The 17,470-nt window shown below is 38.4% G+C and overlaps 1 protein-coding gene across 11 annotated transcripts in view; it reads left to right on the top strand.

Moving 5' to 3' along the window:
• The window catches only part of ERC1 (ELKS/RAB6-interacting/CAST family member 1), a 269,174-nt gene that overhangs the window by 151,916 nt on the left and 99,788 nt on the right, over window positions 1-17,470 (top strand). For 9 of the 11 annotated variants that reach the window (XM_039707938.1, XM_039707936.1, XM_039707935.1 and 6 more), the window contains one exon: window positions 3,297-3,428. The exons of the other annotated variants lie outside the window; for them this stretch is intronic. In XM_039707938.1, the coding sequence (XP_039563872.1) occupies window positions 3,297-3,428 (132 nt within the window). The remainder of the gene's footprint in view (window positions 1-3,296; window positions 3,429-17,470) is intronic. 11 annotated transcript variants of the gene reach the window in all.

Genomic DNA, 17,470 nt, shown 5'->3' with positions numbered 1-17,470 from the left:
TTTTAACATGCATCACTTGGCCATCCCACCACTTCCTTCCTGAAGTGAAAGGAAAATCCCAGAAATGTGCATCGGTCACACTACCTTTTCCTTTCAGGCTTTCAGACAAGCATGGATGGAATTAGTTTTGCATGTGAATCAGCAACTGGATCACAGCATAGGTAGCAAAAATTTTTATTGTGCCTGAACTCTTGGCACTCCCACAGTGTCAAATGGGTTTTTCATTTTCTGTGTGCTGCCACCAGTGAGCATAAAGGCAGAGCTGTCTCCTGTATCCCAGTCTAATTCCATCTCTGCTGTGCAATCTCCTGCACATGGGATGCAGGAGGGTAAGGGAAGGAGGGTCACAGAGGTATTTGGGTAGATAATACAACTTGAAGAATGCAGTTACTGCACAGGTAAGTAATTTTTTCTTTTGGAATAGTCATCTGTAAAAGTTTCCTGAAAAAAGACTGTCACTGTTTATCATTCTGATATTTTATCAAAATACAGGAAGATTTGCCATTGGTGTGATGCTCAAAGGTATGATTGCTTCAGAGGAACAGTCACTGTAGGAAACATGTTATAACTGTAGTTAAAATTGAAATAAGATTTTTTCCAGAGTTTAAATCTTACCACAATAAAGGTAGAATACTTCATGTAATTAAATGGAGGAAAGCAGCAGCACAGGTCAGCATGAACCTGTCATGTTTTAGAGTTCAGAGCCAAACAGCTGGAAGAACATGCTGGTGTGTCAAAAGGTTCACTTCAATTTTATATACTAATATGAGACAGCAGCTTATATTTTTTTTAAGTCATTCAAATACTAATCAGTCACGAATCAATGAGCTAGAAACAAAATCATTCTTTAAGAGAGTTTTGAAACTATGCTGCACTAATGGATGTGGTACCTGACTAACCTGCTGCTCCTGCCAGTCATTTGTGTGGTTTTGTCAGGTGGTCACAGACATCATGACACTGTTAGAAGAGTGAAATTGCACATCTTTTAAATAGGTTTGACTGAGACAGAAAGGAAAACCTTATACTCAGGCTTTTCTTACTGGTGGGTTATTCATGTTAAAGTTCACCATTTCTAGGCAATTCATTCTAAGTCAGCCTGGATTTTTAACTTGTGACCCTCTATCATATATGTACAATTTATGTATTATTTTAGGAAAAGTAATTATATATGAATATAGATTTTTCTAGTGCAGGTAATGTGGCACTGTATTTTTGGTATCACCAGCTGTTCTTCCTCCTGTCCCTCAAGCATTCACCTGTCTGAATAGAGCACTATATAGTGTCATGTTTAATACAGCGTTAAATTCACCTCTGAAATGTTTGCCTGGAATGAAGAGTGGATATACCTGTGTGTTACAATGTTTAATTCTGCATTCTTATTTTAGAGGAGTTTCCATTTTAAATGCCACTGTTCAAATGTACAATTCCCACTTCTGTTAATTGACACAGAGAACTACACATTCACCTGACTGTCCATGAGTGATATGACAAGGAGTAAAGTTCATAATTGCTCTGTAATGCAGATAGGCAAATAAATATTTCCTATATCTGAAATGGTTACTATTCCTTGCACAACTTTTTGTAACCTTGTTATTCATCTTTTTGATGAGACTTCATTTATGTTTATGATAACTATAAAGTATTTTTGGAAGATGTTGTCAGTGTTCCTATAAGATTCTGAAAATACGAAAACATGTTAAGCAACTCCTATTTTTGAAATGTACATCGCTCCATTTGTTTCTTTAGAAAACAGCAATTACTTGCCCTGTGAATCCATCTTTCAGTGTAACCATCAGCAGAAAGCTGTTCTGCTTGCAAAGCCTAACTCCTGCTGCCTGTGCTGGTGGCTGAACACCAGCTTTGCTCTTTACCAGGGCAGGGGTGCCACATGTCCTGCACTTGTCTGATACAAAGCTTTGCATCTCTGCTTGAACACTCTCATTGAAAGTGGCAGTTTTGAGACTGTCAGAAATGGTTTTCATACAACTGTCTTTGGGGATATGGTCCTAGAAAGCAGGAATCAAGTCAGATTCATTTGTTAAACTCCAGTAACTAATTTTTTCATTATGAAGGTTGCAAGGACAATTTTGCTCCAAGTCAGTCTTCTTTTTCGTTATTCTTTATATGGTACAAAACTCTTTCAGTGTAAGTGGAAAATTACAATCCTAAATACAAAAGGACAGAAGCTGAAGGGGTACATCTGACAAAGAGGAAAATACCAAAAAATAAAAGCATTTTTGATTTTTTCCACTGCTACTGAGATTGCTAAAAAGCCATATATTAACTTCAGTGTGCTTTAATATCTCATTGGAACCCTATGATCTAAACCAACCTGCAAGACAAGAAATGCAGAAATCTTCCATCAAGCTGCTCTCTTGTGGTGGGTTTGTTTAGCAGCCATGGTCCAGGGCATTCATGTATGCACAGCCTGCTTTGAAGCCTTCTGTGCAGCTGCTTCTGCAGAAGCAGGAGAGACACATTTATTTTCCTTGCATGATTAAAGTTAGGAGACTCTCCTTTACAAATAACAATACCATTATTTTGTGTATCTATATATATATATATTTTAAGTTATGCTGCTCGTAGAAACCAATAAACATATTTTTTGAGGAGCAGTAAGTTTTCTTCAGTGGTTTAAACATATGAGGCACATCTGAACTCACAGCTGTGAGGATGCTCTTTATCAAAGCAGAAGATTTTAGGGAATCTTAATACTTGAATATCTGAGATTCAAACATCCCAGATGAATCCTTCATATTTCCTAGCAGGCCTTGGGTGTAAAACTTCCTTTAAGACTTAACTGAACAGTGGAAGACTGTTGGGTCAGTGTTTGCTTTTCTCCCTCTTAACCTGGAAATACAAATTCCAAATCCAGTGCTCTGTTTCCCTTCTTACCACTCCTGCTGCTGAATGTGCGAGCCAACGGGCAATTCTGAATGCCTGCTACTTTCCTGCCACTTCTGGCTTCTCTGCTTCTTCAGAGCTGCTTACTAATCCTTATTTTCCAACAATCCTTGCTTCTCTGTGCTGTATAATCTGACAGGACTGTGGTACAGCCACACCAGACAAGCACTCTTGCTTTGAGGTCCTGCTTTGCTGGCTTTCTCCTTCTCTTTGCTGCGATCTTCCTCTTACTCCTGCATCCCTTCATCATTCTTTCCTCTGTGTGAAGATTATTTGTCTGCAATTGCACCTTGGGAGGGACAAACACATTTTGGTTGGCTTGAAACTTGGTTGGTTTAAAAGGCTGTACTTCCAAACAAGTCGTCTTCACCTCGTGTCCCGTCATTTTCCAGGACAATCTGCGTAAAAAGGATGATCGGATTGAAGAATTGGAAGAGGCACTCAGAGAAAGTGTTCAGATAACTGCAGAGCGGGAAATGGTGCTAGCACAAGAGGAGTCAGCCAGGATCAATGCTGAGAAACAGGTCTGCAATCTTGTAAAGTCACTGGTAGCCCTCCTAGGAAAGTAACCAGACAGTAAAGTACTAATTTCCCTGCTTTCCTGCGTGAAACACAGCTGGCTTTCTTTGGTGATCCTGTATGTCTGTTCCACTGTTAGGTAACAGAACTCATAAAATCTGCAAAGCCTTCATAGTAAGTTGTATTTCATAGGTAAGATTTTCTTGAAATTAAAATCAAAATATAAGGTATGCTGAGCTTTTGAAATATTGGTTTAAGTAGTAACTCTTCTGATCTGTCTTGCCTGTCGAAGCTGCCTTCCTGTGTGCAAGGTATACTTAGATTTACTGCCTTGTTCATTGAATTTATTTGAAAGACAATGGTTTTTACTAGCCTGGTTATGTTTATGGACCACAGCCTCCTTGCACTTGCAAAACAACTGGTTAAAAAGACAAATCCCTTGGCTTAAGCCAAGCATGCACACAGAAAATACACACCTGTGTACTGAAGCCACAAGAAACTTTCATGCATTAATTGATTTTGTTGCCACTGGGAACTCTGAAGAATCATGGGCATGCCTGATTTTAGCTCAGGTAAGTAATCATCAAGAAAGCATACCCTAAGTTATTTATAAATCCATGAGATTTTGATAAAGCTTGTGAAGCAGTAGCTGAAACTGGCACTCTTAATTTTATGAGCCTCTTTAGTGAAAAACATTGTCCTTAGGACAGTAATTAGCAAAGCAGGAGCCTTTGCATTTCAATAGAAGAATCTCCTTGTCTTTGTTATTCACTTAGTAACACTTCTGACCAAATACACTTTAAAACATTTTGAGGTTTTTCTTATCATGTATTCTTGTATCACAGGTATTAATGAAAGAGAAGTAAAAATCCAAGTTTTCCTGAAGATAGCAATTATTTCTCTATGAGCTAGAGTCGAACACAGCTGTTTTCTGATAGATGTATTTAGGATAATTCTGGTTGCTGTATTTTAGCATCATAGAGAATGGGATGGAACTCACTTTTAAGAATGCATTCTTTCCAAACTTCTTGTAGCCTTTAAAAAAAATTGCATTAAATAGAAATGTTAACTGGGTAGTGAATGCCACTTTGAAGATTAGATCTCCTTGAAAGGAAAATATATCTGACAAAGCATTTGGTTCTATGATGAGGCACAAAAGTAATCAATGTAAAATTGAGTTTACATTGTAAATGCAAAAATGTAAATTTGATTTTCCATCAAAAATTGATGAGGTACAAAAGTAATCAAATGTGATTTGATGCCTAGGATGTTATAATGTTTTAATTAATCAGTTAGAAGACAAAGTGACCATTTTTATATTCTTTGAGCACCTAGAAGCTGGTGCTCAAAGAATATAAAAGTATATAATTATAAACATATATACACATAAATATAAAAAAGAGATTGTTGGAATTGGGTGTAACATCTTAAAAATTAGGCAAGGCACAGCCAGAAGACCAATGAACCGTCAGGGTCAAGAGAGATTGAGAAGAGAAGAAGAGAGTCAAAACAAGTAAGATTTGTGGGTAACAACATAAAAAAGGAATATGGTAGGTAACAGCATGAAAAAAATAATTTGGATGTAGCAGTGCATGCAGAATGAGGAGAAGGAAAGAGAATGGAATGAGAGCAGCAGTATTGGAAGAAAAGAAAGTTGACACCTGTGACAGCAGTGGCTTACTGCAACAGAACTAAACTGCCACCTCAGACCAGTTATGGTTTTTAAAATATGAGCAAAAAATCAGCACAGTGGAAAAGGATCTGCAGGCTCTTGTTCTGGTCAGCCCTGGGAGACCTCCTGTGCCCCACTTGGTCCAGCAGGATTTTGTTCTGGTGTCAGTTAAATACAGTCTGGTATATTTAGAGTGGTGGCAAGTAGCTGTTCTTCCAAGATGCAGAGGAGACTTCCCTTCAAATGTTTTTCAGTGCAATTCCTTCAATTACTTTTAGAGAACACCCTCTTTGTTTTATCATGTCCTGTGGAAGTTCTTTGTAGAATTTTGAGAGACAAACACAGGTAATATTAGAGTTTTAAAATGCAAGACGCCATGTTCCATATACTATCAATGGCAAATCCATTGACTTTCACAAACCATATAATAGCTTATTAATATTCTTAGACCAAGTGTGACTGCTGTGTGTATTTTATAAAATGTTGATGTTGTTCAAACTGACTGTAATTTGCTTTTAATTGCATGCTTTTTCTTTCCTCTCTTGTTTATCTTGTTTTCTACCATTCTGCCACTTCACTGCCTGTCTGAAGCTTTTTAATGAATCAGTGCATGAGGTCAACCATTTTGGCTTTAGGTGGTTCAAGGTATGAGGACATCTCATCTGTGTGTGCCTCTGCCCCAATATTTTGTGTTGTTACTGTAGCCTTGTCTTGTGTAATCCTGCCCTCCATCATCTCATGATGTGTGGTGTTGTGATGTTTTATAGGCTTCAGTTTTGAATTACAGTGTCCACAAAGCCACCCTGGATTTCATGGTTCTCATATATCCTGAAATGTTGCTCTCTTTAATCCAGTGTTTGAAAATATCCTGTCAGTGTGTATGAACTGTGACAGTGGGTAACTGTGTTAATACACAATCTGTGTATTAAGATGAAAAGCAAGATGTCTCCTGCTGACTAAAAGCTTTCTGTTTATTTCACCATTTTAGACCTGGTCTTTCTTTCATCTTTCTTAAAAATAAAATCAGGCATTTCCTGCTGGAAGCAGTGCCCCCATTGAATTGGACATAATTTTATTATCCCTACTGATCTGTGTACAGAAACCCTGCCATACAGAAAGCAGATGAGGCAGTCTTGCGTAGATGGGAAGGCTTGAAAGTTCTTCAAGCCTTTCTTTCTAATAATAGTCACCTGGTTTTGATGGTGCACCTGCTGAATCCTCTATGTAGATCCCGTTGTGAATTCCTCACAGCTGTGGGCTTATTTAGTACTGTGGCTGGGCCCAATAGTTCAGGCCTCTGTGCAGAAGATCAGAAGATGTATGCAGACTTCTTTGTTAGTGCTCCCATAAGGCTGAAGGTAGGATTTCTCAGATGAACACTTCTATCATAGAGGTTTTTTTATTAGACATGGTAAGTGTAGATTCAGACACTATTTCTGCATTAACCAAATCTGAGTTTATTGTAGAAAAGCTGTCGTTATGTTCCTCAGGGGAGGAAAATATAATTGCATAGAAGTTTTTCCCTGCTCAGAAATACAGCAGTATTTGCTCCCTAAGAAGAACCGTTGGATCTTTTCTTTGAAAAGACACCCTGTCTTGTTCACAACCCCTTTCACTGTCCTGGTGCATCTTGCCATCCCTTCTCCTGCAGGAAGCAGCAGGTTATCCTTTCTATGAATTGAGTCCTAACCAGCACCATTCCCAGGACAATGCTGGAAACGTGCTTTGATCCTGACGAAAGAGTGGGACCCTTTTTGTGAAAGAAAGTGAAACACAAGTTTAAGTTCTGTGACTCCATGTTGATCAATAACTAGCCACAGGTTCTTGTCTCAAGGAGCACAGTAGTAGGATTACTGGCATTTTTAGCCTTCCTTATTGAAGGGCATAGTTCACAAATGTTTTCTGACCTAAAATACTTCGTGCTCTCCTTTTCCGTGCTCACTTTCATCCCTGTACTTGGGTGCACATCCCAATGTGCATCCCATGCTGTTTCCCCAGCCAAGGTCATTCTGGGGCTGTGTTGTGAAATGGAGCAGTGACCTGGAGCAGTTCATGGTACCAACTGTCTTACTTCTTGAAGGGATTTTTTCATGTGAAGCACTTCACTGCCCTTGTTCATGAATCCCCATGCTCACCTTGAGGTACATCTGAGGAAGTGTTGACCTGTGTGGGCAGGAGTTACTTAGTATTATTACTAAAAATATTTTTACCAGAAACTTATTGCAGCCTTTACAATGGGCTCCTCTTTCTTTGAGTGAAATGGTACGTTGCCTGGCCACAACATACAATTCTCTAGCTTATTTTATTTCTTTCAGATTTGAAAAGCAGAAGATTTTAGAAATTTAAATAACATTCCTGATGATAGTAGTGCAGCTCTGTTCTCTCATATGATTATCGACTCCTGCTTAAATACACTTTCTGTGTAGTATCAGCTAGCATTTAACTCCTTACCCTAAAATGTAATGGCAAATAAACACATGAAATAATGGCCATTACCTTGTCATTCTTTACTTCCTTAAGTAGCTACTTACCCTGAAATTTTTAAGTTGGCAGTCTGATCTTGACACCTTCCATCAATGTTTTTTGAAATTGTGGTTCATATGGTTCAGTGTCACATTTTAAATGAGGTTAAGTATGTCAACTTATAAATAGCTGTATCTTTATTCATACACTGTGTCTTTTTATCCTACATAGGGCAGGTTTTTCTGTTTTCTTTTTTTATGGAAAGTATGAAAGATGTAATATTGTAAAAGTAATGTATTGTTTAAATGTATTTTCTTACACTCATTACTTTCTCCCACTGTCTCTATAAATTATTTCACCAGGATTTAATATTATTTCAGGTACACATTACATGCAAAATATGTTGATAACAAGACTCCTGATATTCTATATCACATATGCCTACTTCAAAATTAACTGTTTGTTAAGGAAAAATAAAGATGAAATAACTCAATAACTCAAGCAGAACTTTCTTCACAGTTCTCTCCCATTTCCCTACTGTAAATACAAGGTCTGCAAGGGTTTGAATGTAGAGTAGAAGTTCCAAGAGCCTTTTGTCTTATGTGTAAGTTACTGTGCTGAAATGCTCACCAAGTTTTGAATTGTATCTGTCATTTGCACTTCTGTCAGAACACCATTCTGGTTTTAACTTTCTAGCAAATATTATTTAGACTACAATTCATTGTAAGAATAGAAACTACATTTACAGCAGATTTATCATATATTGGATGCTATCCTATCAAATACCTTCTGGAAATGCCAGATAAATTAAAACATATCTTTTTTGCTGAGCATTCTGTTGCTGAAATAGATCTGAAATATTTTCTCACATATGTTGTGAAATAATTGACATTATTTCACAGCACAAATTCTGACACATGAAGTTACTGTCTGCATGTCTATGTAAATGAAAAATATAAAGTGGAATTTCTCAAGAACCAGTAATTTGTAGATGTTTTCTGAGCACCACAGAAATATCAGAGTTCTGACTGCTCTGTAATACATTCTGGACAGCTTGCTTTTAATGAATGTTTTTGTCTCTTCTTCTGTATCTCCTAGTGAGAAATTTTATAAACTTCGAGATAGGGGATCAAGGCAGTAATCCACTGCCTTGGGGATGGCTTGGGGATGATGGTGCTGGAGGTTTTTTTAAAGATTTTTTTGGGGAGTTTACATTTCTTTGGCTGAACTTCCCCATAATATCTGCTGAAAAGCTCTTTTCTGTAAAAGTCTGCCAAAATCATTCTGGCTTTTGAGTGTGTGTTTATATGTCCATGTGCAAAGTAATTTGAGTACTTAGTTCATACGAAGTAAAATTCTGTGCTAGAAATTTCTATTTTACTTTGTTTAACTGATAAAAATTTTAAGAGCTTTTTAAGTCAGTGTCAGCCCGAAGTATAATCTTACCATTATTTTCCTTGAGATTTACTTTATTCTTTTGTCTGATTGTTCTGCTTTGGTTGGAGAAAGCATTTTGGGTAACTGAAGTTCACTGGGCTCTGTCAGTGAATATGTTTGCAGTAATTTTTAGGAGCACTGCATCTCCCTAATGTTGCTTCTTTTCCCTGGATATTTAAATGGATTACATAACCTTTTCCTTTAAAAATACCCAGATTTGTACTGAATCACACTCCCTGCAAGGGAGAGGTAATTTGGTGTGTAATTCCCTCTGCATTCAGTAATGTACCTTTTAAGAGGTGGAAGAATGGAATTTTTTCTGTCTTAGTTGTGTTCAGCTGTGCTGAGCTGGGGGCTTGGGAGGGTTTTTTTATCTCCAGATGGGAAAAATGAATAAAGAGAGAAATGAATAGGAAATCATGCCTAACAACTCTGAGGCAGAGATCTTTTTCTAACATCATAGACAAAAAAAAAAGCATTCAAAATCTTTTAGAATCATGGAACTGTTTAGGTTGGAAAAGACCTCTAAGATTATTGAGTCCAGCCATTAACCTGATACTGCCAAGCCCACCACTAAACCATGTCCCTAAACACCACATCTACCTGTCTTTTAAATTCCTCCAGGGAAGATGACTTTGTTTTTGTTTAATTTGTTGCTCTCATTTAAGGTTGCAAAGTAGTCAAAATTTGATGACTTTCAGGAGAATTGGGGACACTGAAAGCGTAATTAACCTCTGTGTAAAATATACATTGAGCATTTCTCCATATAACTCACCTTTTCATTTAATGAAATGAGAAATGCTGATGGAAAATATTATATATAAATTTGGTGGAAGTGCTGATTTTAAGGTCATTTTGTCTGTATTTTTATCCATTTTTATTGTTTAATAGATAAATACTGATTTCACGTTATGCCTTTTACTAAGTCAGGTATCCCAGACAAAGCTCTATTTTGGCATCTCTCTGCCTGTTATATTATTTTCCTAAGTACCTGCTTCTAGACAGCATTTTATTTGTTGTGGCTCAAGAGAAAATCAAATTCTTGCAGACTTGGTTACATTAATGCTTGCTTGTAATTGTGAGGACCCAAACAAACACTTGTGTTAATATTTGTGTAAGCTAGTCCTGTGCTTTTTGCATTTTAACTTCCTTTTCCAGTTGCATTCTCTGTGATCTTAAATGCAAGTGTGATACAATAATATGTAGTTCAGAGCATTAGAAAAACTCATTAGACTTGAACATTAGGTTCATATGTGTTCTTGTTGATTTTTCCTCCAAATCCATTAAGTGCAAGAAAATAAATTTTCCTTTCCATAGCATTCTCCTGTATACAAAAACACAGGAGGCTGACAAGCTTGAAGCTCATTAAATTGAGGATGCCTCTTCATTTGAAGCGTTTCCTACTCACACAAAAACTTCCTGACTTCCCTGTACTGCTGTTTACCATCAGATTCCTTCAAACCCTTCACTGGATTTCAGCCTGAATTCAGTTGGCTCCAAATAGTGGAAGTCCTTTTTATTTATTATAGTTAGGTTCTGCTACTTGCTTTCTGTTAACTACAATGCTCAAGATCTGCTTCCACAAGTTTGTAGAGGTGGAAACTTCCCTGAGTTTGCCAATGAGACTGTGCTTCTTCAGTTGCCACATGTTCAACCTTCACATGGCAGTGCATGTGCTTTCATTTATTTATGTTCATGATCCTTAATGTCTTTTGGGAAAAGAGTGTTAAAGTTGTATATGGAATCAGCATAACGTTTTTCACTGCTTGTAGTGAGTTAATACATCATACCAGAATTTTTCTCTTTGGAAAATCAATCTGTGCTATATAAATTGACAGTCTTTGCTGTGCAGCACAGCATTAAATATTTACTTTGAATATTATTCAGTTAGGTCTAAACTCTCTGCCATAGTGACATATCCTAGTTAACCTGAAACTGTCTAAAATGCAGCAAAATGGAAATCAGCATGGTCTGCAGAAAGCTGGTAAAAACCTGCTGAAATCCTTGGGCAATTAGTCTCACTTCTACCTTAGCAGCAGTAGATGTAACCTAAGAAAGGGCAATTTATTTTGAAGATGGCCGTGTTTAGAGTTGTGGCTGGAGTATCATGATTTAATCATAGATCTGGAGAATTTTGTTTGGATGTGATAAATTGTGCCAAATGAGCACAACATGAGCAGCGCTGCACAGGATGTGCTTCATGTGCTACATTCTAGGGTCTCTGCCTCTGTAGAGATTTTTAAGAGGTGATCAAAATCCAAGTTTTTTCAAGATAGATTATTGTTCCTAGTGATTGCCGCTGTATTCCCAAGGGTTGGGAATTGCTGGTCCTGGAAGATGAACACATGACAGTTTCCTGAGACTACACATCCACATAAAGTAAAATAGGACAGCTTCCTTTGGTATGGTTATGTGGATTGAAAAACATAATGAGAGTGTTTCGTTGGATAACGGTTTTGCTTGAGGAAAATGTGGAAATAGAATTGTAACTTGTTACACTCTTCAGATACCAGTGACTAAACCAGATTTCTTTTCCTCAGTAGAAATCAGAATTCAGTTTTCACTTACTTTTATTCAAGGCCTGACTCATATATTTTGTTTGTGTTAAGCAGAGGCAATTATTGTTTCCTTCTCAAGAGCTCTTGTCCCAGCAGTAGGCTGTTGCTTATTTATGTGGGTTATAGCCCACATTTAGGAGATACAACTGTCAAAGCTACCTCCAAACATCCTAACAGGACACAGCTGTGACTTACTGAGTCCTGAAGGCTTAGGAATTTTCTCTTTTCCAACCATCTGTGAATCCTGATTCCTCTTTCTTCATGCAAAAACTCAGCGCTCTCAGAGTATGAGCGAAAAAAAAACTTGATGAACACTCAAGTAAAAAAAAACCCTTGACAGAGACGTCTTTGTTGATGTTTGGGTGGCTTCTGCAGGAGGAACATGGAAATGTCTAATGTCTGGTCCATCTCATTAGTGCTCCTCCTTACCTAGAACCATCAGTGGAGACAGCAAGGAGCAATACAGAGCATTAACTCCTTTTTATTATCAGATGCTCATTTTATAATGAAGTTTTTGTTGGGATACCAGCTGATGGAAATAAGAGACTCAGCTGTCTAAATATCTCAGTTTCACAGTGATAAGAAAAATTGCATTCATCTGCAGTATCCTGCAGGTTTTTAGACCATGGGCTTTTGTTCTCTTTATCTTGCTCCTCTCCTTTTTCCCATTTAATAAGGTAAGAACAGAACAGTGGCACCAGTTCTGTTAAGCCAACAAGACACTCTATTTTATCAGGGATGCTGAACGTACAAAACCGAAATGACCAAAAAAAACAAAGGCGCAAAAACTTAAGAAAGCCACACAGTAATGTAATGAAACACAAAGTTGATCCCTAAAATTACTGCTCTGTATTACAGATGATCAAAAGACCCTGCCTTTCTCTGTAGAGCTGATAATCCACCAGCCGTTTTCACAGCTTCAATGCTCACTCCCTTCTTTACTGCAAACAGAACTCCTTTTCCATGTGCAGTCTGCCACAGTCCTCTAACGCTGTACACAGCTGACTTTGGCAAAAGGGTGCTGCAAGTCTGGCACCCCCTTTGAGATACAGGTACAAGTGATGTATAGAAACATCTTAATTACTGCATCCTGTGCACTGGTGCTGACTAAGAGGGGCTTGAACTGAAGCCAGAGCTCCAGCCCGAGTGGTGGGACAGAGCCATCCTGCTTTACACCCCTCTGCTGTCAGTGGGGCAGAGCTTTCTGCTGTTCTGTGGTTGAGGGCTGTCCTTACCTTACAAATCAGACATTATAGTATAATTTTACTGAGGGACAGGAAGAGTTTTCTTCTTATTGTTTACTGATTTCTCTCCTTTTCCTCTGATATTTTTAGCTCTAAAGAAGCTATGCCTAACAGTTTTCCCAATATCTATAGGAATTTGAAGTTTGTTCCCTTAATTCAAAATAGCCAAGAGTTTAGTTAAGTGTCTTGGATGTAGTCTTTAAGAGTACCTTAAAGCCACCCTACTGCTTTAACGAAAATGGGGCTATGATGAAGCCATAACTCATTTCCCTCTTATTTTGTGTAAAGGTTTATTAGCTTGTGATTTAAGCAAACCATCTGGTCCTGCTGGCAATCCAAGTTATGTCAGACTCAGTGCTTACTCCCTGTAATATGTTACTGGAGGCAGTTAAATTACATGCCTAAGTCCCAAGTCTGGCCTGTGCTTTTTCCATGTCTTAACATCTGTTCTAGGAATTTTTTCTGGGATCCAAACAAGTTTACATGGAGCCAGATCTCTTGTCTTTGTCTTTCTTTTCATGTTTATTTCTTTTCCTTCTCTGCAGTCTAATCAGTTCAACTGAATAAAAGATAATGCAGAAATTTGCAGTCTCTTTATCATTTCAGCAGTGTACGTAGTGCGATAAAAAATACTTTAAAAACTCAAGAGCTGTAGATAAATAGGAGACTGTCATCTGAGAGTGACACTTTGAGAAATGTTAATTACTTTTGCAGTCCTTCTGATATTCTTTCTACTGACTTTTAACTGCAAGATTTTCTGTTTTGCTTGCCTAATTAATTTTGGGTAAAACTACAGATTCTTATTACATTTTGTCTTGCAATGCTAATTTCTTGTTTATACAAACAGGTCTATGTTTAGAAAACAAATAATTTTAAGTATGCTTGTTAGCCTGCTGAGATGGTTTTGAAAAGATCTCCAGTGATTGATTTATATACAGATAATGGAAAATTACTTGTATTGGTATTTGCACTTGTGTGCTCTGAAATGCCATAATTTTGTATTCTGCCTGGAACTTTTGAGACACAGTAGTGAATATAAACAGCTATCCCATGGCCTGCTGTGTCTGTATGTATATGGAAAGAACTAAAATTTCTTTCCTTCAATCAGAAGCATAAAAACAACTCTGATTCCAGGTATGTACTTAAACACTCAACTGTGTTTCCTATGTTTGACTTAAAACACTGTATCTCCAGCCTAGGAGTGGGGATCTTAGTGTAACAGTCAGGTACCTTTGTCATGCCCTTAGAGCCTTCTAATTACAGACTGGTAAGGTTGAGGGAGAAGATTCTCCCCTCTCTTTAGCTCTGGAGAAACCCCACCTGGAGCATCCAGCTCTGGGGCCCCCAGCACAGGAAGGACACGAACCTGCTGGAGCAGCTCCAGAGGAGGCCAAATGATCAGAGGGCTGGAGCCCCTCTCCTGTGAGGAAACCCTGGGAATTGGAATTGTTCAGTCTGGGGAAGGCTCTGGAGAGACTTCATTGCAACCTCGAAGTATAAAAAGGGGACTTGAAAGAGAAAGAGACTCTTCCCCAAGGTCTCTAGTTACAGAACGAGGGTCAATGGTTTTAAAATGAAAGAGAATAAGTTTGGGCTGGAGATGGGGAAGAAGTTCTCTGTAATAAGTATGGTGAGACACTGGAACACATTGCCTTGAGAAGTTTTGGATGTTCCATCACTGGAAGTGTTCAGGGCTGTGTTGCATGGAGCTTTGAGGGGCCTAATGTGGTGAAGGGCATGGCAGGAGGGTGGTACTTGAAGGGCCCTTCCAACCCAAACCATTCTATGAAAAAATGAAAACCAAAAGAAGATAAACAATATTTTCTGTAAAGAGGCATAATCTACAGGTGACAAAAAGCCATACCTAACATAAAATATCTTTTTATATAGTGTACCAGTGATTTGCTAGTTTTAATGCCAGTCATGTGGATTTGGATGCATTCATATCCTATCACTTGAGACTAGAACGTTTTCCTTTGTGCTGTGTAGGGCATCTTTAGCCTTTTCCTCATTCTTGGTATGCACATAGCCTATAAACATGGGTTGTGTGTGTCACCATTTCAGAACAGAGCCTTTGCCCCTGCAAATGTTTTTTCAAGTGTATGGCATTGTGTTCTTTTTTCCCCCCAGACTGATGACTCTGCCATTGCCTCTCTAGAGTTGCACAGTCCCACTCTGGTGAATTACATTGTGTTACCAGCATTCATGATGCATTTGGGGCTTGGATCATGACCCAGAATTCTGCTTCTCTGAAAAGGTGCAAGCAGAAAATTAAGCTCTAGAACTATCTTCCTCAGAGGGCTAGAGAAGCTTTTTCCAATGTTCTGTGCCGTAGAAAAGTTATCTTCAGGTGATGCTTTATCACTGAGGAGAGCTCAAAATGGCAGCTGCCACTACACTGTAATATAAACATTTGAAGTGTTTGGGGATGCTGATGTTCTGTTAGTGAGTTATCTGTCTGGATTGACTTCAAGTGTTGGAGTCTTTGGGCTCTGATTTTAAGAGGCAAACAATAACAACCACACCAGTTCATGTGAGCATTCTTCCTGACCTGAAATATCAGTTGTGTCTTGGGAATTCTCAGCAGTGCATTAGTTCTCATGTAACAGGTGAGGAACTGGAGCTTGCCTATTCTGATCATCTGAAATCATTCCAAGAGTAGTACAGGGGTTGGAAGGATTTCCAGCCTCAGTTATACTTTGTGTGTGCAGTCCCTTTCTCAATTTTGCTGGCTTTTTACTGGCTTTTGGACACCTTGACCAAGCTCTTTGCAAGTCCCTGGCCAGAAAGCTTTACTGGAACTACTACATATTTGGAGATAAAGTGGTATCTCTGTGTCTGTATAAAAGCCTTCTGAATTTTGATTTGCAGTTGCAGGGGGCTGAAATAACAGTCTGTAGGAGCAAGGAGGTTAAGATGGTAGATGGGCTCCTGAAAAGAGCTTCAGGTTTTTTGTTATTAAATAATTTCTTTACAGGCTGTCATTGACATAAATAAGCTTCTCCTGTTGCATTGTCATTTCTCTTCACCTTGCTTTCATGTTTCCTAAGGAAGGAGATGCAGTACTATGCAAAGTATTTGTCCTATCTTGACATTTCCCATTTCTGCTGCTGTGAATCTCATCCTGTTCTAATTGACATTATTTGCCTTCTTTCACATAGTTTGTTCAATATCTCAGGAAATCTCTCCTCTAATGGAAATTTATTTCAGCTTGGTGTCCTTCCTTAAAGACAAGCTGTCACCTGGCCAGGTCACTTAAGACCTAAGAATGATGAACAAATAAGTTTCCATTTATCAGAATACATGAAGACTTTTCTGGCCTGTCTACAGAGAACTGAATCTGAGGCTATGTCCTAGACAGTCAAAAATACATGTTGCTTTATATGCTGTCATTTGAGAAAAGAATGGCAAGGGTTCACCCTTTGCATCCTCAGAAATGGGTGCAGACTTTCTAGCTACAACTCACACGGCACAAGCTTACCCACAGCTAAATTGAAAATGTCAACAGCCCATCTCTGAAAATGTCTCAGTGTGCCAAGAGCTCTGGTTTTGGCAAATATTTTTTCTTTATTGTGTAATCAGCTGCACTCAGGGGACAGAATTCAAGGGTAGATATGAAGGTTTTTGTATAGGCTAAATTAGATGTGTGTTGCAAGTAGTTTGTTCCTAGTGAATATTCCTCTGTCATTTCTCACAGGACTGCTTACTGAGATAGGTCTGCACTAAGATTCAGAAGCTGCCAAATAAAATGTTTTGTTTTATAGAAGTTTAATTGAAATAGACCCATGGACTATCTACAACCTGATGAATCTGAACAACAAAGTCTTTACTGTGAATACAGTCATCACTGTTTTGGTGAACTTTGTCTTTAAATTGTGTGACAAATGGCCCTTGCTGGGGAGCTTGGAAGGCAATGACAGTTCTGTAAAACAAGTTGTTGGCACACTTTAAAAGCTACTCACATTCCTGCCATACCTAATACATGATTAGTTCAATTTTCTGTTGGCCTGCAAAAATACAAACTATAACCTTAGAATTAAAAGAGTTATCAAACCGAGCAATGAGAAAAAGATAAAGTACCTGTAATAAGCACTACTGGGAGATACTCCTGCAGAGCTTAGCCCTTGCCACCTCTCCCTAGGAGCCTTGGCCCAGGTATCAGACTCCAGTTTCCTCATGTCTTCCAAACAGCTCAGAGTTGTCACACTACAGATCTACATCAGGCAGACCACTCCTCAGTGTTAGCGTCACAGACCTTGATGGCTGGCAGTGGGAGGAAACCTGTCAGAAATCTTTCAAACCTGATTATGGAGAAGATGTTGCTTCAGAGGTCGTTTTATCTTGGCAGCTGACAAATTGACACAGGCCCTTTTGACTGTTGCAGTTGGCTGGGGGCTTGCTGATTCCAGGTGGTTTTCTGTTCAAGCCCAGGGGTTTATAGCTGGCGTGCCTCTTCTCAGTTTAAAGGAAAATGTGTGTGTAGATATTTTTGATCCACCCACAGGAAACAGAGACTGATACCCTAGCAGCTGATGTACAAGTGCACCTTCATTACTCCACCGTTTTTCTAAGAATCTGTTTCCATCCTAGTAGTATTATTTCTGCACTTCTTTACATTCTTTTCTGATATATTTTCTCTGTTTCACTTTATGGAGTTTTATCTTAGTTTTAAA

Source organism: Passer montanus, unplaced genomic scaffold (assembly GCF_014805655.1).
Source record: "Passer montanus isolate IOZ18808 unplaced genomic scaffold, ASM1480565v1 scaffold20, whole genome shotgun sequence".
NCBI classification, from domain to species: domain Eukaryota; kingdom Metazoa; phylum Chordata; class Aves; order Passeriformes; family Passeridae; genus Passer; species Passer montanus.
Note: the sequence above shows the minus strand (reverse complement) of the source record. Positions and strands in the feature narration are given on the sequence as shown.